Source organism: Anarhichas minor, unplaced genomic scaffold (genome assembly GCF_050575085.1).
Source record: "Anarhichas minor isolate MPS153535 unplaced genomic scaffold, ASM5057508v1 ptg000022l, whole genome shotgun sequence".
Classification (NCBI taxonomy): domain Eukaryota; kingdom Metazoa; phylum Chordata; class Actinopteri; order Perciformes; family Anarhichadidae; genus Anarhichas; species Anarhichas minor.
Genome location: NW_027466468.1, coordinates 747,331 through 764,496, shown reverse-complemented (window position 1 = coordinate 764,496; position 17,166 = coordinate 747,331). Strand labels below are relative to the sequence as shown.

The 17,166-nt window shown below is 40.1% G+C and overlaps 1 protein-coding gene across 1 annotated transcript in view; it reads left to right on the top strand.

Annotated features, from left to right (window-relative positions):
- Positions 1–10,960, top strand: part of plecb (plectin b) — a 38,646-nt gene extending 27,686 nt beyond the window's left edge. Inside the window, exons 32-34 of the mRNA XM_076096511.1 lie at positions 2,568–9,660; positions 9,860–9,976; positions 10,148–10,960. Coding sequence (XP_075952626.1) covers positions 2,568–8,744 — 6,177 coding nt within the window. The 3' untranslated portion in view covers positions 8,745–9,660; positions 9,860–9,976; positions 10,148–10,960. The remainder of the gene's footprint in view (positions 1–2,567; positions 9,661–9,859; positions 9,977–10,147) is intronic.
- The last annotated feature ends 6,206 nt before the right edge of the window (positions 10,961–17,166 follow it).

Here is a 17,166-nt window from a genome sequence, read left to right as displayed (position 1 = left end):
AAACTAACTCACTTCTTTCTTTACATTTCCTCTATCTGAAAACTAACTCACTTCTTTCTTTACATTTCCTCTATTCCTTTCTCTTATCATACTAATCATGAAACCATCTCTTTGATTTTAAATATGATTTTGATTTAATTTTGTTACAGTGCACTCTGCTCATGCAGATCATATCCTGAATGTCCCCCTCATATCCTGGAATGTTTCTTCATTTTGAAACATGCTTCATATATCTGTTCCGTTTCAAAACTCAAATTAATAAAAATATGATAGTCCATTAGCAATTTAGCCAAAACGTTGAACTTAAGTGTGATTAGAGAGATAACCTTGCATTACACTACATCCAGATTTGCAAGAACCCCAAACCTCTAGGAAGATTTGTGCTAGTGCTCAATGCGTTTTAAAGGAATGTCCCACTGCATTTATCCTGGATGATAGCCAAACCTTGAATATTTGCTGTATTTGCAGGATTAAAAGACCAACCCATTCGTGGCTAAGCAAAGTTTACCTTCAGTAACCATCCCATTTGTAAAAATGCCCAGATTCAATTTTGAATGCTGTGTTAAAATATGCAGAAATCTCCACCAAACTGGCCTCTACCCCGACAAATATATGTATTTATACTTTTCAGGCAAGCAAAACTCTGTCACCAACACAGACATTCTAAAACATTTACCAGAGATCTCACCATACCTATTGAGCTTTCTTACTTTCTTGTTGACAAGTATATGTTGGCATCATCAACATCCCCCACCCCTCCGTTTCCATTACATCTGGTGGAAGAGGAGAGAATTGCAATAGTATATACAATACACTAAATTGGGAGCTTTGTTGATGTGATCATTAGAATCATTAGAATACAGAGAGGTAAAGTTGAATAACAGTGGAGTATTCCTTTAATATTTAACTATTTCAAAAGACACTATCCGAGATCCTTGCAAACTTTTTATCTTAAACTAATTATATGATGTGTCGTCAGAATTCTGATCCTTGCCATTTACTATAAGTAATATATCAGGTGAATCTGTGTGTAACACCTTAGAATGTAACTAACACAAGATTTCTGGTATATAGTTAGCAGTAAATTCTTATGCAACAAAATATATTCTCTGTTGCAACACATCAAGTAATACAAAAAACTCTACAATCAAAACAAGTAAGAGCATGCAAAACATTTTGCCAATTTATGGTTACCACAGTTTTGCACAGTATATTATAATTTCATTGTCAGTTTGTAAAAGCTTTCAGATTTATACAAAAACTGAACTTCAGTCAAATCTAGTTCATCAAAATCCAAATTGACCATGTCAGTGACTTTTCTCAACTGATTTGTAGCACTTCCAGGCAGAGTACTACGGTGGCCCTGAGAGCTCAACGCACAACAGAAACGCACTGCAAAAAGAGAAAATCCAACCAAATACAGAAAACATAACCAAAAACAGAAACCCAATGCAAGTACAGAAAACAACCAAATATGGAAATGTGCCGCAAATTGAGAAAACAACCAAACACGGAAACATGCTACAAATAATGCAGCACACAACTCAGTGGAGAGTGTTTCCAGGGGGTACTAAAAATGTATGCAGACAGCTGGGGCACATGGCTGGGGCACGTATGTTGTTGCCGTAGTTTTTAGCTTATGACATCATTGACGTTGGCTATTCGGCGATGGTGTTGGAAAATCAGCTTAAATGTAGTTACGATCTTTTGGTTCATTTTAACATTGAGATCGCAACATTCAGATATCATTGCAGATTACTGCTTTTAACCTTGTGTTTGCCATTATCTTATTATTAGCCTGCCAATTCAAATAATCGGACAAAATACACACTATTAATGGTGAAACAGGATTACGTTATGTTAGCTGGCTAAAGTTATTTTCAGAATTGTCACCAAGTACGGGACAAAAATAAATTGAAAATTGTTTAATTAATGGTTTAAAACAAGGCAAAATGGGTTTCATTTGTTTTCCTAATTTACAGTGTGTTGAGCTTTCAGAGTCACTGTAGAGTCACCTAATTGTTTTACAGGGTCCTTTGTAATTCTATTTCAGTCCAGTGTGACCTCCTAATAAGCAGAGCCACCAACAAATTCCTCCTCACTTTACTTACTTTGCAGATACATTATATGAGCTTACACAGTCCACTCCACTCTAATTACATATACATTACATTCACAATTAATTGAAAGTGATAATCAATCTCATAATATCTATGCAGACAAATTGCAGTCCAAATTCTTCTAGGCAGGACATTCACATAAAAATGTCTCAGAAAAAAGGGATTGTGACAATTTATTTTGATACATTACTTTTTTTGCTCTGCATTTTTTGCTCGTTGAGAAAAGTCATTCTGGACTTATATGTTTTATTTATATATATACAAAAGCTGCACAATCAAATTTGAACAATATTTTATCTCCCTATGCATAAGCAGAGTGCATTGTACAAATTGTATCCATTACAAATTAAATATACAAAATAAACAATTTCGATAAAGAAAATATGTACAGAATATGTTCTTCACCTATATGCCAATTGTAACTTACTTTTTCTATTTTTTTGTCAGATGGCTGATGCACAGCAGAAACAAATTGAACATGAGAAGATGGTGCTCCAGCAGACATTCCTGACAGAAAAGGAGATGCTTTTGAAGAAGGAGAAGCTAATTGAAGATGAGAAAAAGTGGCTGGAGAGCCAGTTTGAAGAGGAATTAAAAAAGGCCAAAGCTCTCAAAGACGAACAGGAACGCCAGAGACAACAGATGGAGGAGGAGAAGATGAAACTCCACGCTACCATGGATGAGGTCCTCAATAAACAAAAAGAGGCTGAGAAAGATATGCTGAACAAGCAAAAAGAAATGCAAGAACTGGAGAAGAAGAGACTAGAGCAGGAAAGGATTCTTGAAGAAGAGAACCAGAAATTGCGCAATAAGCTGCAGCAGCTTGAGGAAGCAGGGAAAGACCAACACACTGATAAAGTCCCTGACAAACAGCTCATTGGTGTTACAACAGTTGAACCAACACATTCTGTTTCCAATGGACAAAATGCCAGTGATGCGGTAGACAGTGGGGAGAAGAAACCAGATCCCTTGGCTTTTGACGGCATACGTGATAAGGTACCTGCAAGCAGACTTCGTGAAATCGGCCTTTTATCCAAGAAGGAGTTTGAAAAGCTACAAAAAGGCAAAACAACTGTTCAAGAGCTTGGTGAGACTGACAAACTTAAAACAACTCTTAGAGGAAAGAATTGCATTGCTGGAGTTTTGACTCCATCTAATCAAAAAATGTCAATCTATCAAGCATCAAAAGAGAAGAAGATTACTCCCGGCACAGCCATGATCCTTCTTGAAGCTCAAGCAGCCACAGGTTACATTTTAGATCCTATTAAGAACCAAAAACTTTCTGTTAACGAGGCTGTCAAGGAAGACTTGATTGGCCCTGAACTGCACAACAAAATGCTTTCAGCAGAGAGGGCAGTTATTGGCTACAAAGATCCATACACTGGTGGAAAGATCTCTGTCTTTGAAGCTATGAAGAAGGGTCTGATCGAACGTGATCATGCCATCAGAGTCCTTGAGGCTCAGCTTGCAACTGGTGGCATCGTCGATCCTATCAATAGTCACCGTTTACCCAATGACATTGCCTACAAACAGGGACAATATGATGTTGAAATGAATAAGATTATGGAGAAACCTTCAGATGACACAAAGGGATACTTTGACCCCAGCACTCAGGAACCATTGACATATTCTGAGCTAATGGCGAGATGCACTACGGACCCTGAGACCAAGCTGCTACTCCTGCCAATCACAGACAAAGCTGCTCAGTGCTCAAGTATATACACAGAGGAGGAGACCAAGGATGTGTTCAGCAAAACCACTGTGTCTGTGCCATTCGGGCGATTCCAAGGAAAGAATATCACCATTTGGGAAATAATCAATTCCGAGTACTTCACTGAGGAGCAGAAGAAGGACCTTCTCCGTCAATATAAAACAGGGAAAATCACAATCGAAAAAATCATTAAGATTGTCATTACTGTGGCAGAGAACAAAGAGAAGAAGAATGAGATTACCTTTGATGGTCTGAGAGCACCTGTTCCTGCCACTGATCTCCTGGAATCCAAAATCATTGACAAAGACCTCTACAACAAATTGCACAAGGGCAATAAGACAGTTAAAGAAGTGTCTGAAATGGAGCCTGTCCACAAAGCACTTAAGGGTACAAACTGCATTGCAGGTGTAATGATTCACTCATCCAAGGAGACAATGTCCTTCTATCAAGCTATGAAGAAAGACTTTATGAGGGCAGGGCCTGCCTTGAATATGCTTGAAGCCCAAGCAGGAACAGGCTACGTGGTTGACCCTGTTCATAATCAGAAGTACACTGTTGATGAAGCTGTCAAAGCAGGTGTGGTTGGTCCTGAGCTGCATGAAAAACTCCTGTCTGCAGAGCGAGCTGTTACAGGTTACAAGGATCCTTACACTGGGAAGACTGTATCTTTGTTCCAGGCAATGAAAAAAGACCTCATACCTAAAGAACAAGGAATCCGACTGCTTGATGCCCAAATGACCACTGGTGGTATCATTGATCCAGTAAAGAGCCATCACATTCCTCATGATGTGGCCTGCAAGAGAAATTATTTTGATGACGAAATGAAACAAATTCTGAACAGTCCCACTGATGAAACTAAACGCTTCTTTGACCCCAACTCAAAAGAACATGTCACATACTCACAGCTCTTCAAGAAGTGTGTCACTGACAAGAAAACTGGTCTCCAGCTTCTGCCTCTTTCTGATGAAGCAATTAATGCAAAGGAGGAGCCAACATTAACTGATACCCAGACGAAAGAGGCTATGACTCAGGCAACTGTGGAGCTTGACTCTGGACCATTTAAGGGCAGGAAGATGACCATCTGGGACATCATCAACTCAGAATATCTCACTGAGGAACAAAGGCTTGACTTGCTCAGACAGTTTAGGTCAGGAAAGCTTACAATTGAAAGGATAGTCAAGATTGTCATCACAATTGTAGATGAGAAAGAGGCCAAGAAACGAGAACAGTCCAGCTTCAAGGGCCTTAGAGCTCCTGTTCCTGCAGCCTCTCTGTATGATTCCAAAATCATTGACAAACCAACCTTTGACCTCCTTCAACAAGGCAAAACAACACCCAAACAAGTCAGTGAGAATCCTGATGTCAATAAATATCTCCAGGGCTCCGATAGCATCGCTGGCATCTACCTGGAGCCAACCAAAGAGAAAATAAGCATTTATCAGGCTATGAAGAAAAAGCTCCTCAGACACGACACAGGTCTTTCACTTCTTGAGGCCCAGGCTGCCACTGGGTTTCTTGTGGATCCAGTGAGGAATCAGTGCCTGACAGTAGACGAGGCAGTGAAGTCAGGTCTTGTTGGTCCAGAGCTACATGAAAAACTTCTTTCTGCAGAAAAAGCTGTCACTGGCTATAAAGATCCATTCACAGGCAACACAATCTCCCTCTTTGAAGCAGTGCAAAAAGATCTCATCCTGAAAGAACATGCCATGCCTTTGATAGAGGCACAGATGGTTAGTGGAGGAATCATTGACCCTGTAAATAGCCACCGTGTCCCAACAGATGTTGCATATCAGAAGAACATTTTCAGCAAAGAAATTGCTAAGACCCTATCTGAACCATCTGATGATAACAAGGCTTTCTCAGACCCAGAAACCGATGAAAATGTTACTTACCGACAGCTCAAAGACAAGTGCAACAGAGATCCAGAGACAGGCCTGTACATCCTTCCACTCTCCAAGCCTCAGTCTCCAACTGTTGTGGAGAAGACATACCTCTACACAGAGGAACAAACACAGAGTGACCTGACCGACACCCAGATTGACATTCCAATCGAAGGCCTTGCTGATAAGCCACTGAACCTGTGGGAAATCATGAACTCAAATTTGCTTCCAGAGCAAGAGAGGCAGAAGCTCATGAATGAATATCGCTCTGGTAAAATCACTAAAGAGCGGATGATCATCATTATTATTGAGATCATGGAGCAGAGAGAGATCATCAGAAATGATAGTCCATTGTCATGTAAGACTATAAGGAGACGGATAACGATTGAGGAGCTCTACAATGCCCGCATCATTGACTTGGAGACTTACAACCTCCTTAAACAGGGCAAGAGGGACATCCGTGATATAATGGAGATGACCAGTGTGAAACAGTATCTCTATGGCACAGGCTGTGTTGCTGGGGTCGAAACAGACTCAAGCTCTAAGATAAGCATATACCAAGCAATGAAGAGAGGTTTTATCAAGCCAGAACTAGCCCTGAGCCTCCTAGAAGCACAAGCTGCAACAGGATTCATTGTCGATCCAGTTAAAAATGAAACACTCACGGTTGACGAAGCTGTTCGTAAGGGTGTTGTTGGCCCTGAGATCCATGATAAACTTCTTTCAGCTGAGAGAGCAGTCACAGGATACAAAGATCCATACAGTGGGAAAACCATATCTCTTTTCCAGGCCATGAAAAAGGATCTTGTTCCAGAGGATTATGCTCTGAAAATGTTAGAGGCACAAACCGCCACTGGTGGTATTATTGATCCAGAATTCCAGTTCCACCTGCCAGCAGACACTGCCATGCAAAGGGGTTACATCAACAAGGAAACCAACGAGAAGCTGACTGACAGTGTTATGGGATTCATGGACCCTGTCAATGACGAGGTCCTGTCATATGCACAGCTGCTCAAGAGATGCAAGTTAGATGGTGGGTTGCGCCTACTCTCCCTGGGAGACAAGAGAGTGATGTTAGACGGTATAAGGAACAAGATCACATTAGAAGAGCTGCTCCGCTCACAAATTATTGACCAGGAAACTATCACTGATCTGAATGAAGGTCGTATTTCAATGGAGGAGCTTAGCATAAGATTATCAAGATACCTTGTGGGCACAAGCTGTATTGCTGGTGTATTTTTAGAGTCCTCAAAGGAGCGTCTATCAATTTACCAGGCCATGAAGAAGAACATGATCAGGCCAGGCACAGCATTTGAACTCCTTGAGGCACAGGCAGCCACAGGATATGTTATTGATCCCATCAAAAACCTCAGACTGACTGTCAGTGATGCAGTGAAAATGGGTATTGTAGGACCCGAATTCAAAGACAAGCTCCTCTCTGCTGAACGTGCAGTCACAGGATATAGAGATCCCTATTCAGGCAAGACAATCTCCCTGTTCCAGGCCATGCAAAAGGGGCTCATCTTGAAAGATCATGGAATCCGTCTCCTGGAAGCCCAGATTGCCACCGGCGGAGTCATTGACCCAGAGGAAAGTCACCGTCTGCCAGTTGAGGTGGCCTACAAACGTGGCTTCTTTGATGAGGAAATGAATGAGATCTTGACAGATCCATCTGATGACACCAAAGGCTTCTTTGACCCCAACACTGAAGAAAACCTAACTTACCTCCAGCTCATGGAGAGGTGCATCACCGATCCTGACACTGGGCTGGTGCTCCTGCTTTTGAAAGAAAAGAAGCGGGAAAGGAAGACCTCCTCAAAATCCTCGGTTCGTAAACGCAGAGTTGTCATCGTAGACCCTGAGAGTGGTAAAGAAATGACTGTGTATGAGGCCTACAGGAAGGGACTCATTGACAACCAAACCTACCTGGAGCTTGCTGAGCAGGAGTGTGAATGGGAAGAGATCACAATGACCTCCTCTGATGGTACTGTCAAATCGATTATTATTGACAGGAGGTCTGGCAGACAGTATGATGTTGATGATGCTCTTTCACGTGGCCTCATTGACCAGAATGCCCTTGAAACATACCGATCTGGAAACCTGTCAATCACAGAATTTGCTGATATGCTTTCTGGAAACACAGGAGGGTTCCGCTCACGCTCATCCTCCTTTGGTTCCACCACTGGTTCTACCTACTCCTCTCCCATGAGCCCCATACCCTCCATTAAAGCACCTGCAGTCATATGGAATGACCCAGCAGAGGAGACTGGCCCTGTAGCTGGAATATTGGACATAGACACACTGGAGAAGGTGTCTATTACTGAGGCCATACACAGAAGCCTGGTAGACAACATCACTGGCCAAAGATTGTTGGAGGCCCAAGCCTGCACAGGAGGAATAATTGATCCCACAACTGGAGAGAGATTCTCAGTCGCTGATGCAGCAGAAAAAGGCCTTGTGGATAAAATCATGGTTGATCGCCTGAACCTGGCTCAAAAAGCATTCAATGGATTTGAAGACCCCAGAACTAAAGTAAAGATGTCTGCCTCCCAGGCTCTTAAGAAAGGCTGGTTGTATTATGAAGCTGGGCAGCGTTTCCTTGAGGTCCAATATCTGACTGGTGGACTTATTGAGCCTGATGTCGAGAGCAGAGTGACACTCGATGAATCTATCAAGAAGGGCACAATTGATGCCCGCACTGCCCAGAAACTGAGAGATGTCGGTGCTTATTCTAAATACCTAACATGTCCAAAAACCAAACTGAAAATCTCCTTCAAAGACGCAATGGACAAGAGCATGGTCGAGGAAGGATCAAGCCTGAGACTTCTGGAGGCCTCCTCACAATCCAGCAAAGGCCTCTACAGTCCCTACAATGCCAGCGGCCCTGGATCTGCCTTTGGCTCCCGTACTGGCTCGAGGACCGGATCCCGATCAGGCTCCAGGAGAGGCAGCATTGATGCTGGCTTCAGCATGAACTTTGCCTCCTCCTCCTTCTCCACATCTTCTTCAAGTGGCTACAGCCGCAGATACTGATTAGCTAGTTCTGTTCCCATCAATAGCCCAATTGTCTAAGAATTAACAATAATAATGCACTGTACAGTTGCATTTTTCATAGGAAAAAAATAGTTACAGTAACAAAGAAAATATCATTTATTTATTCTGCCCTGCATGTGGTCACATCAAGAATTGCCAAGGATATTGTTTTTTTTTCAGATAACAGATGGGTACACATGTGCCTCATATATGGAGACATAATAGATATATATATATCTATTATGTTTCATGTCTTTAGTACGAATTATCAAGTCAGTTTATATTTTTCAAAGCAAAGCATGACATTTCTGCTGTTTTTAAGTGACTTTATAGTTTTCATTTTACACTTGTTAAAAAGTTGTAAACTTGTTCTTTCTGAAACTAATATATACTGTATGTATGTCAAAGAGATATTTTTCCAGTATTCTTTTGAAATTCAAGGATATTTTTTATCTTTTCCGACACTCCTACTTAATGAGATGCTGTATGTCGACGTAGTTCTAACATTTTTTAACAGATTCTAAAATGCATAGATGCCTTCACATTTCTGGATGTTTGTATAGAGTATGGATAAATTATGTTGAATGTTGTCTCGGTAACTAAATGATATACCCAGTATATAATATACACCTGAGACACTATAAAATGGGACACTACAAGAATACAAAAAAAAGACATGCCAGAATTAAAATTATGCAGACTATTCTGAAACCGGTTTCACATCTGTCATTTTTTTGTTCTCATGCCCATTTATATTTAGTGGACTTTTGCATCCTTTGGGTTCATTGTTTTACACACTCCAAGTTTTATATTCTATATATTAACCATCAGTAAAGTGTTCCTGGTTAATCCCAAGATGATGTCAGACTTCATCCTGCTCTCCCATACAGACCTGCGTCCTGTTCTTTTGGTTCTTGTAAGTTGAATTTTTTGTTTTGTTTTGTTGTCTGATTTCTTCAGTTTATTTTGATCGCATCTCAGAGCCTAGATAATGCCCTTTATGTATGCCATTTTTTCCCTATCCCACACATGGTGATATCACTAGTGAACTGTTACTATTCAAAGTTCTCATTGCTGCTAATTGACAGTTTTTTTTGTCATCTTGTTTTTGACAGCTGCCTCAGTCCAACAGAATCCAACATATGAACACGGATACTGAGTTGGCTGCAGCATACAATCCTCTCAACTTGGATGGATTTGTGAGTCCATGTCATCCTCACGCAGTTACACAGGTACAGTGTATTACTGTTTTTGAAAACATTGTCATTTTCATTTCATTTGCAAAAGATGAAGCTAAGTTTCATCAAGATTTGTTTGGCAATTTTCATTTCATTTCTATTTTTCCCACTGCATGGTTTAGTTTATTTTGATTTTAATTCATAGCTATTTTCTTTTATTTCTAGATTTGCCATTGAGTATATCTTTTCTTCCATTGCACATCCTATTTGAAGAGAGCTGAGGCAGAGTCGACCTGAAACCATCTTGGGATACCTTTCTAGGAACACTTTTCATTCATTACCTTTTTTTTATATATTTATTATTTGAATGCTAGTAGTGATATTTGTGTGGTCATATCCTTTTTTTTTTTTAGAGAACACTCCCAAACATACACACATCTGCATGTGTAGTATTTATATTTAATTGGCATGAACAGTAGTGGTAGAGCAGCACATCTTCATTTAGCTGCTCTTAAGTCCACTGAGTATATTTTTGTATTATCTCTCTGTAAATCCAGTCCTACCAAAGTGCTCAAAAGATACATTGACATGTTTGATACAGCAGCAATTTGCATGAATGTATGTATTCTATCAAATGAACTCACAACAGTTGATTTGCCATTGATTTTCTTTGCAAACTGAAAAAGAGCTTGATGCTTTATTTTGCCTATAGTTGTTTTTCCACAAGTATTTCTGTTCTGTATCTCTAATGTGTTTTATCTCTGTAAATCTTTTTCATTTGTTTTCATCAAGTTTTTTGATTAATTTGCCTTGCATGTTTTACCAACCGTATAAAGGATTTTGGGGGATAATGATGATGTAAAATAAAGAAAACTGCAGATGTAGCTGTGCTGATTTAATTGTTTTTGCAACATATCATTTCACAAACCAACTGGTTTGTTTTGCTTCGGGGTTTTGCTTTGAATGATGTGGTGAGTGGATAATGTTGTAAGTTCTGACCATTAACACTATGTTGTAAATAAATACGCTCTGAAGAGGCCCTCTTGTCATTCATATATCAATATCCATGCATCTGAAGCTATTTTTAGAGTAAAACATGCTTTTTAGTGCTGCTCTCTTAAATTACATATAGGAGCAGTAATGACACACTAGAAAACTAAAGTAAGACATAATGCCTATTTCCCATCCCTCCATGGTCAATCACAACATTAGAGCACAACAGCTGTAGAGCAGCTACTATCAGGGTTGCTACGCCTCCTAGAAAACTGTTGACCATTTTTTCAGCCATTGAAAAAAACATGGAAACTGAGAGACAAAGCAAAATGTCCTGGAAAATCTTTCTTTGTCCTGGAAAGTTATTTTAACATTATTTTATATTCTACTGGCTGAGAATCAACAACAAGGCCATTCATCAGAGTTCCCCAAAATGGATAACATTGCCATCTGAAAGGAGTAAGTTATGTTCAGGATCGATCTATATGATCATATTAACGTCCAATTCTATTTTGAAAAGCCTGCTCTCGTTCTGTTGCTGTGAACCAGGTCCATGTACGTTTTGAGAGTCTGTTTTCCCGTTTAATCAAAAATACAGAAACACCATGTTTTTTTCATTTGTTTTGGACCAAAAATGGAAAAGCACAGCCGTTTTTTCATTTTTATTGTCAGAATCCAAAAACAAGTCGGACCAAAATCAAATAACGAGCCAATATTGTTTTTTGCAAATAACGAGCCAATATTGTTTTTCCCTTTTTTTTTTGCCTTTAAAAAGAGACGCAAAGCACGCCAGGTAACCCGGAAGTAAGAATATTTGAAAAATAAAAGTCAAGGCAATAGAAAAATAAATGAATGTAAATAAATAAACCTGCGCCAATGGGAGTATGTTGGCAACAGGAGTTGACTACATGCAGTTTAATTTGCCTGTATCCATACACACAGCAAGAATGAGGTTTTCGATTAATCGGTGCATTGTTTGATGCAATGTAGTTTGTAATTTAGTTTAATCAAAGTCATTTTTGTGTGCGCAGAGTTGTTTCTGTTAGCCATTGCTAAAGATTAAATTCTTATTATAGGGAAGGGGATCCTAGTTACTTGGCCAGACAGTGATATCCAAAAAGCTGTCCACAGACCTTTTGCTGGATGCATCAGTGGCTGCAGACTGGTATGAACAAGAGGTGGGCTCACTGACAAGAGTGTCACACTTTGGGAGCAACCTGTTTCACAGAGCACAGGACCAGGAAGCTGCAGAGAGGGAATATTTCAAATGTTCTGTCTTCCGGGTTACCTGTCGTGCTTTGCGTCTCTTTTTAAAGGCAAAAAGAAAAAAGCATTTCAATGTAGCATTTCAAAATTAAAGCCCTTCAAAATCTCATTCATGAGCTAACTTCAAATCACATTCATGAGACAATTTGTCTCATTTCAGATTAGATTTTAGAAGAAATGGTTTATAGTTACAAAATCATTTCACTACAGGTTAATAGCAGACCACCTCAAGGTGTCACTCAGAGAGAACCAGGACATTCTGATGTAGCATTTCAAAATTAAAGCCTTTTGATATCTCATTCATGAGCCGATTCTTTGCCACACTGCGTCTGTCTCTGTTTAGTGGTATGAATATTCCCTCTGCAGTAGTTGACCACATGAGGGCATTGTTGGACCAACCAAACACTCATCCCTAGGGAGGCCAGGGAATCAGGTCAGACCATAGTCCAACACCTGCTAGTCTAGTGATCTAGTGAACCCACTGAGGTTTATCGTTACAATAATAATAATTTGTCAGATCAATGAGCATCTGACTAGGTTTTAGAGGCTGGTGATAATACAATAATGGTTTTAGCTCCTCGCAAAATGACACATCCCCCCCCCCCCCCCCCCCCCCTGAAATGTAATCTGATCAGGGTTTGAAAGAAACACCATTTAGATAATGATTAGAAATCCTCTCTCCATTGGACAATACTGGTATACATGTAGATTTACAGCCAATTCCTTGAGACCAGAAGTGTTTTGCTCTATGTGCCAACATTAGCCACTGGGTTTGATGGAGGAGCCTGCCAACAGAAGAAATGGGGCATTCACCTCCCAGAATTCTTCGCTCAGCTCCCTTGACTACTCTGATCTGACCCTGTCCCTCCCAGCGTCGGAGGCTGGAGACGGGGAGGTAAGAACACAGAGACGAGTGTACAAACACTTGCGTCATCATATCTTGTATACAGTAAATTAACTGTTGAATGAACAGTGTCCGCTCAAGCAGCTGGATATGCTATAAAAGTAAGAAAAACACAAGAACAAGGATCGTTTTGTATGGTTTCTCTCCTATGCAGGATAAAAGAAGTGCTTTGCTCGGACCGCTAACGCCTACATCACAGGATCAGAGATATGGGTAGGCTCATTTATGACATTGTCGTTCATTCTTGCCGCAATAATAGGTTACTTGCATCCATGATTAATTGACAAATTATAACATTTGTAAGTTAAATGGCCAACCTTGAAAGAAAAACTAAGATGAAGTCCAATATAAGTACAAATGGCCCATCACACATGATTGAAAGTGGCCACCAACAGTCCGATTAAAAGAAAATTTACAGCCTGTGACGACAGTTGGTCAGTTGTATCGTCTTTGCAGACCGGTGCGTCCGCGTTTGCCAGCAACACAAAGACAGAGCTAGTATGAATTGTGAAGGGACCACACAGTGTAAAGCATCTAATTGCAGCATACTGAAACTAAGGTTCCTGCCCAGTGGACAGAGAGAGAGAGCAGATGCCGGCCTAATGAGATATTTTTCTAAAAAGTAAATGATGTTGCTCATGATATGACACAACAAGCCAAAAGCTTGAGACAGTACAAAATATATATATTACAGAAGAAAACACATTACCAAGCTATCTCTATTCAAACCAAGTAACAATAAGGTTTATAATGTGTTTGGCTTGATTAGATTATCCTTGTAAGTGCATGTGTTCCATTTTACTAACTTTATTTAATACATTTGATTTTAAACGATGGATCAATATAACTTCTAACACTCGTCTCTGTTTTAGGAGGAACGTGGAGGACTTGAGTCAATGGCAGTGTGAGTTCAGGGGTCAAATCATAGCACTGAGAGAGTGGCTGAAGAGCATGGAGATGAGGCTGCCTCCTCTGGACCCAGGGGTTAGTTGAGTTTACTGCCTTTCTGCCTTCTGTTGTCTCTCTACCGTTCACCATATGTTAAAGTTGTCAAAACAAAACCTGCATGTGTTTCATCCAATCCTCTACCTGGGGTGGACGTTTTTTCTCTCTCCACATGGTCAAATTTCAGGTTACTGAATATTATTAGGCCTATTAACACTTCAGAATCTGTATAAAAAAAAAAGAGTTTTATTTTTATTATAGTCTATGGTATTTTTTATTATATTTTCTTATTATATTATCTTTACCATTTACCATCCCGTCCTCTTTCAGAACTCATGACCTGTTTGTTGTAGACTCTTGTGGGAGGCACCATTGCCCTCTACAGACTTCCTGTTTCGTTGTTCCTATGTCGCCTGGCATCCCGCCAGTACCCCCGATGTGTAGGAAGGTTTGAGGACCTGTTCATAGCGGCTTGCAGCTTTAATCTTCATGTGTTTTCAAATATTCTTAGGTATTTATTTACTATAAAAACTAGAATTCCGACTGTGTTTGAAAGGTGCTGTGACACTAAATATACCTAAAAATGTTGCTGAATGTAACTCCAGACAAAAAAAAACTATATTTTGAACCAGCATATAAAATCATCTGAGCCAACCTAACAAGAGAACTTGTATTTTCAGGCTATAGAGTGCAAATTAGAACTAAATGCTTCAAGGATTGAAGGATATGTTATTGTCATTCTGTAACACAGTGAAATGCAGTTGCCTATGTCATACAATACTCCAATAATAGACATGAAAAGACAATGAATTAAAACAAAAATGTAATTCATCGGAGCTTCTGGCCAAGTGCTTGTCCCCTGATTTACACATCTAACAAAGCACATGTTACACATTACACGTGACAATAGTGAACGTTACAACAACCAACCAACAAACATGACATCATTGTTTCGTATTTATTTTGTAATTTTTAAAAAATGATTACCCTCTGTCTTTTTCCTTTTTATTACCTCTTTTTGACGGGTCTCTTTGTCCGTCTTCATCTTCTCCAATTTGACTTGAAGCTTGTTGGTTTTAGAGCTCTGCTGGTCAAGATGTCTCTTAGTTATCCGCAGCATCGTGCAGGTCTTTATCACCTGGGACTTCAGGTAGTCTGTTTCCCTGGTGTGTTTGGCCTGAGCTTAATCCAGCATGGCTTTCAGGTCACAAATCTCCATTGTTGTTATAACTTCAGTACATCGTGTCAAATCTGCTCCAGATTTCTTTGCCAGTACGCCTGACGCACAGAACAATGCGAGGGCCCGTTTCATCGCTGCTTGCAGTTTTAATTTGTATTGTTGTTTTTTTTATTGTTTAATGGTATTTTCTATTATTTTCTCTTTCTATCTTGACATTTTACCATCCTATTATATTAGATAGTGCAACATCATGCAGATTGAGATTGCATTTCATTTTAACAGTAGTAAAACTGGCACCTGTAAAGAATATTAGAGAAAATGTGGGTTAACGAGTACAGAGGGAAGTGAACCAATGAGTCATGCTGGTCAGGATACAAACACTTAAGTTAATTGAGCATTGCGAAAAAGAGGAAAGGGACTCTGGAGGTTTTTCAAAGTCCGACATACTCAAACGGATACTGAGGTGGTCTTCCTTCACTCATGCAGGGAGACTTTTTTAGGCCACAGAGGGGCTGGGGAATCAGGCTCCATTGTGCCTGGCCTGGACAGCCGGGCTAGAGACGTGCTTAGCACTGGAGGCCCTCGGCACACATGAGCACACACGCTGAAAAGACATTAGACTCAGATGGATGGAAGGGCCAAGAGGGCAGAAAAAAAGAAAAGTAGGATCTTTGTGGTCAGTATGGAAGCATTTATGGATCGCTAACTTTAGATTTTGTCATGTACCATTTATACCAATATTTGAACAAAGATTTGTCAGTCAAAGCTGCAGCAAGAAATGAAGTTACCAGCTGGGTTAAAAAATCGCTGGGCAATTTTAGGAAGGGCTAACTGCTTAACGACAGGCTTGAATGACAAATAAATAACTTTGATCAAAATAGTGACTAATATTTATGTATTTGTGGCCATGGCAGGTCAGCACTAGGTAGCACTAGCGTTGCTAATGTCAGTCACCTTTTCTAATTGATTATTTAACCTGTTGTGCTTTGGTTCCTCCCATCAGGTCAGCCACTCAACCAATCAGATTACGTCTTTTCCCGAAGCATTTCTGCCTGTGAGAAAAGTTTGCATTACTATTATTGCTAATCAATACAATGGAACAATGAAACGGTAACATATGTCTTATATTATGGGGCATTGTTCATTGGCACAGAGTTCAGCCGTAAGATAAAAAACAGCTTCATTGAACTTAATCTATTGTCCACCAACAACTGAAAGCCATTCTAGCACAAAACATCAACATGTTACATCTCCGTAGTGCAGCGAGATGGTGCGGTAATAATTCATTTAAATATCCTTAGTGAAGGGGTGGTATGGGGTGACTGCACCTTCTTCAATGAGCTGTGAATCAATTTCACAAAAGGATCAAGAGTTTGATGTTTTTATTGAGATAGTAAAAATTGGTTTTGGTTGATTTAGTTTTAGGGTCCATTGAAGTAGACGCGTTCCGTTGTCCTAACGGAATGTTTGAGCCCTTAATTGATTTTATGGTTTAAAAGGACAAAATACAATTTGTATTTGAATCCGTATGACCTTTGAAGGAACTTACTGATTGCCATCTCACTAAGAGAAAACGCTCTTCAACAGAGGACGTTCTTCAAAAAAAAACATTTTTGTGTTACATTTTGTCTCCGTTTGAATAAAGTCACTGTTTCCCTGGGGACTGACGTGTAAGATGCACAGGCATGTCTGATCCCGTCACGAAAGCTCAAATGCTTTGGAGAGCTTTCGTCTGACCCCCGATGAGAGTGTGTGAAATAAGGGGGTTCTTCTTCATCTCTACCATGCCTTTATCATACTGCATCCGACCACAGACCTTTGTCATGGTAATGCTCTGAGTCTGCTGCACTGCTGGTTTCAGTCTGGGCCTTGAGGGACTCGTTAGTTAGTTCCATGAATGAGGAAGTCCCTCAGCAGCAGCCCCCCCATACACAGACCGGTCTACAACACACAGGA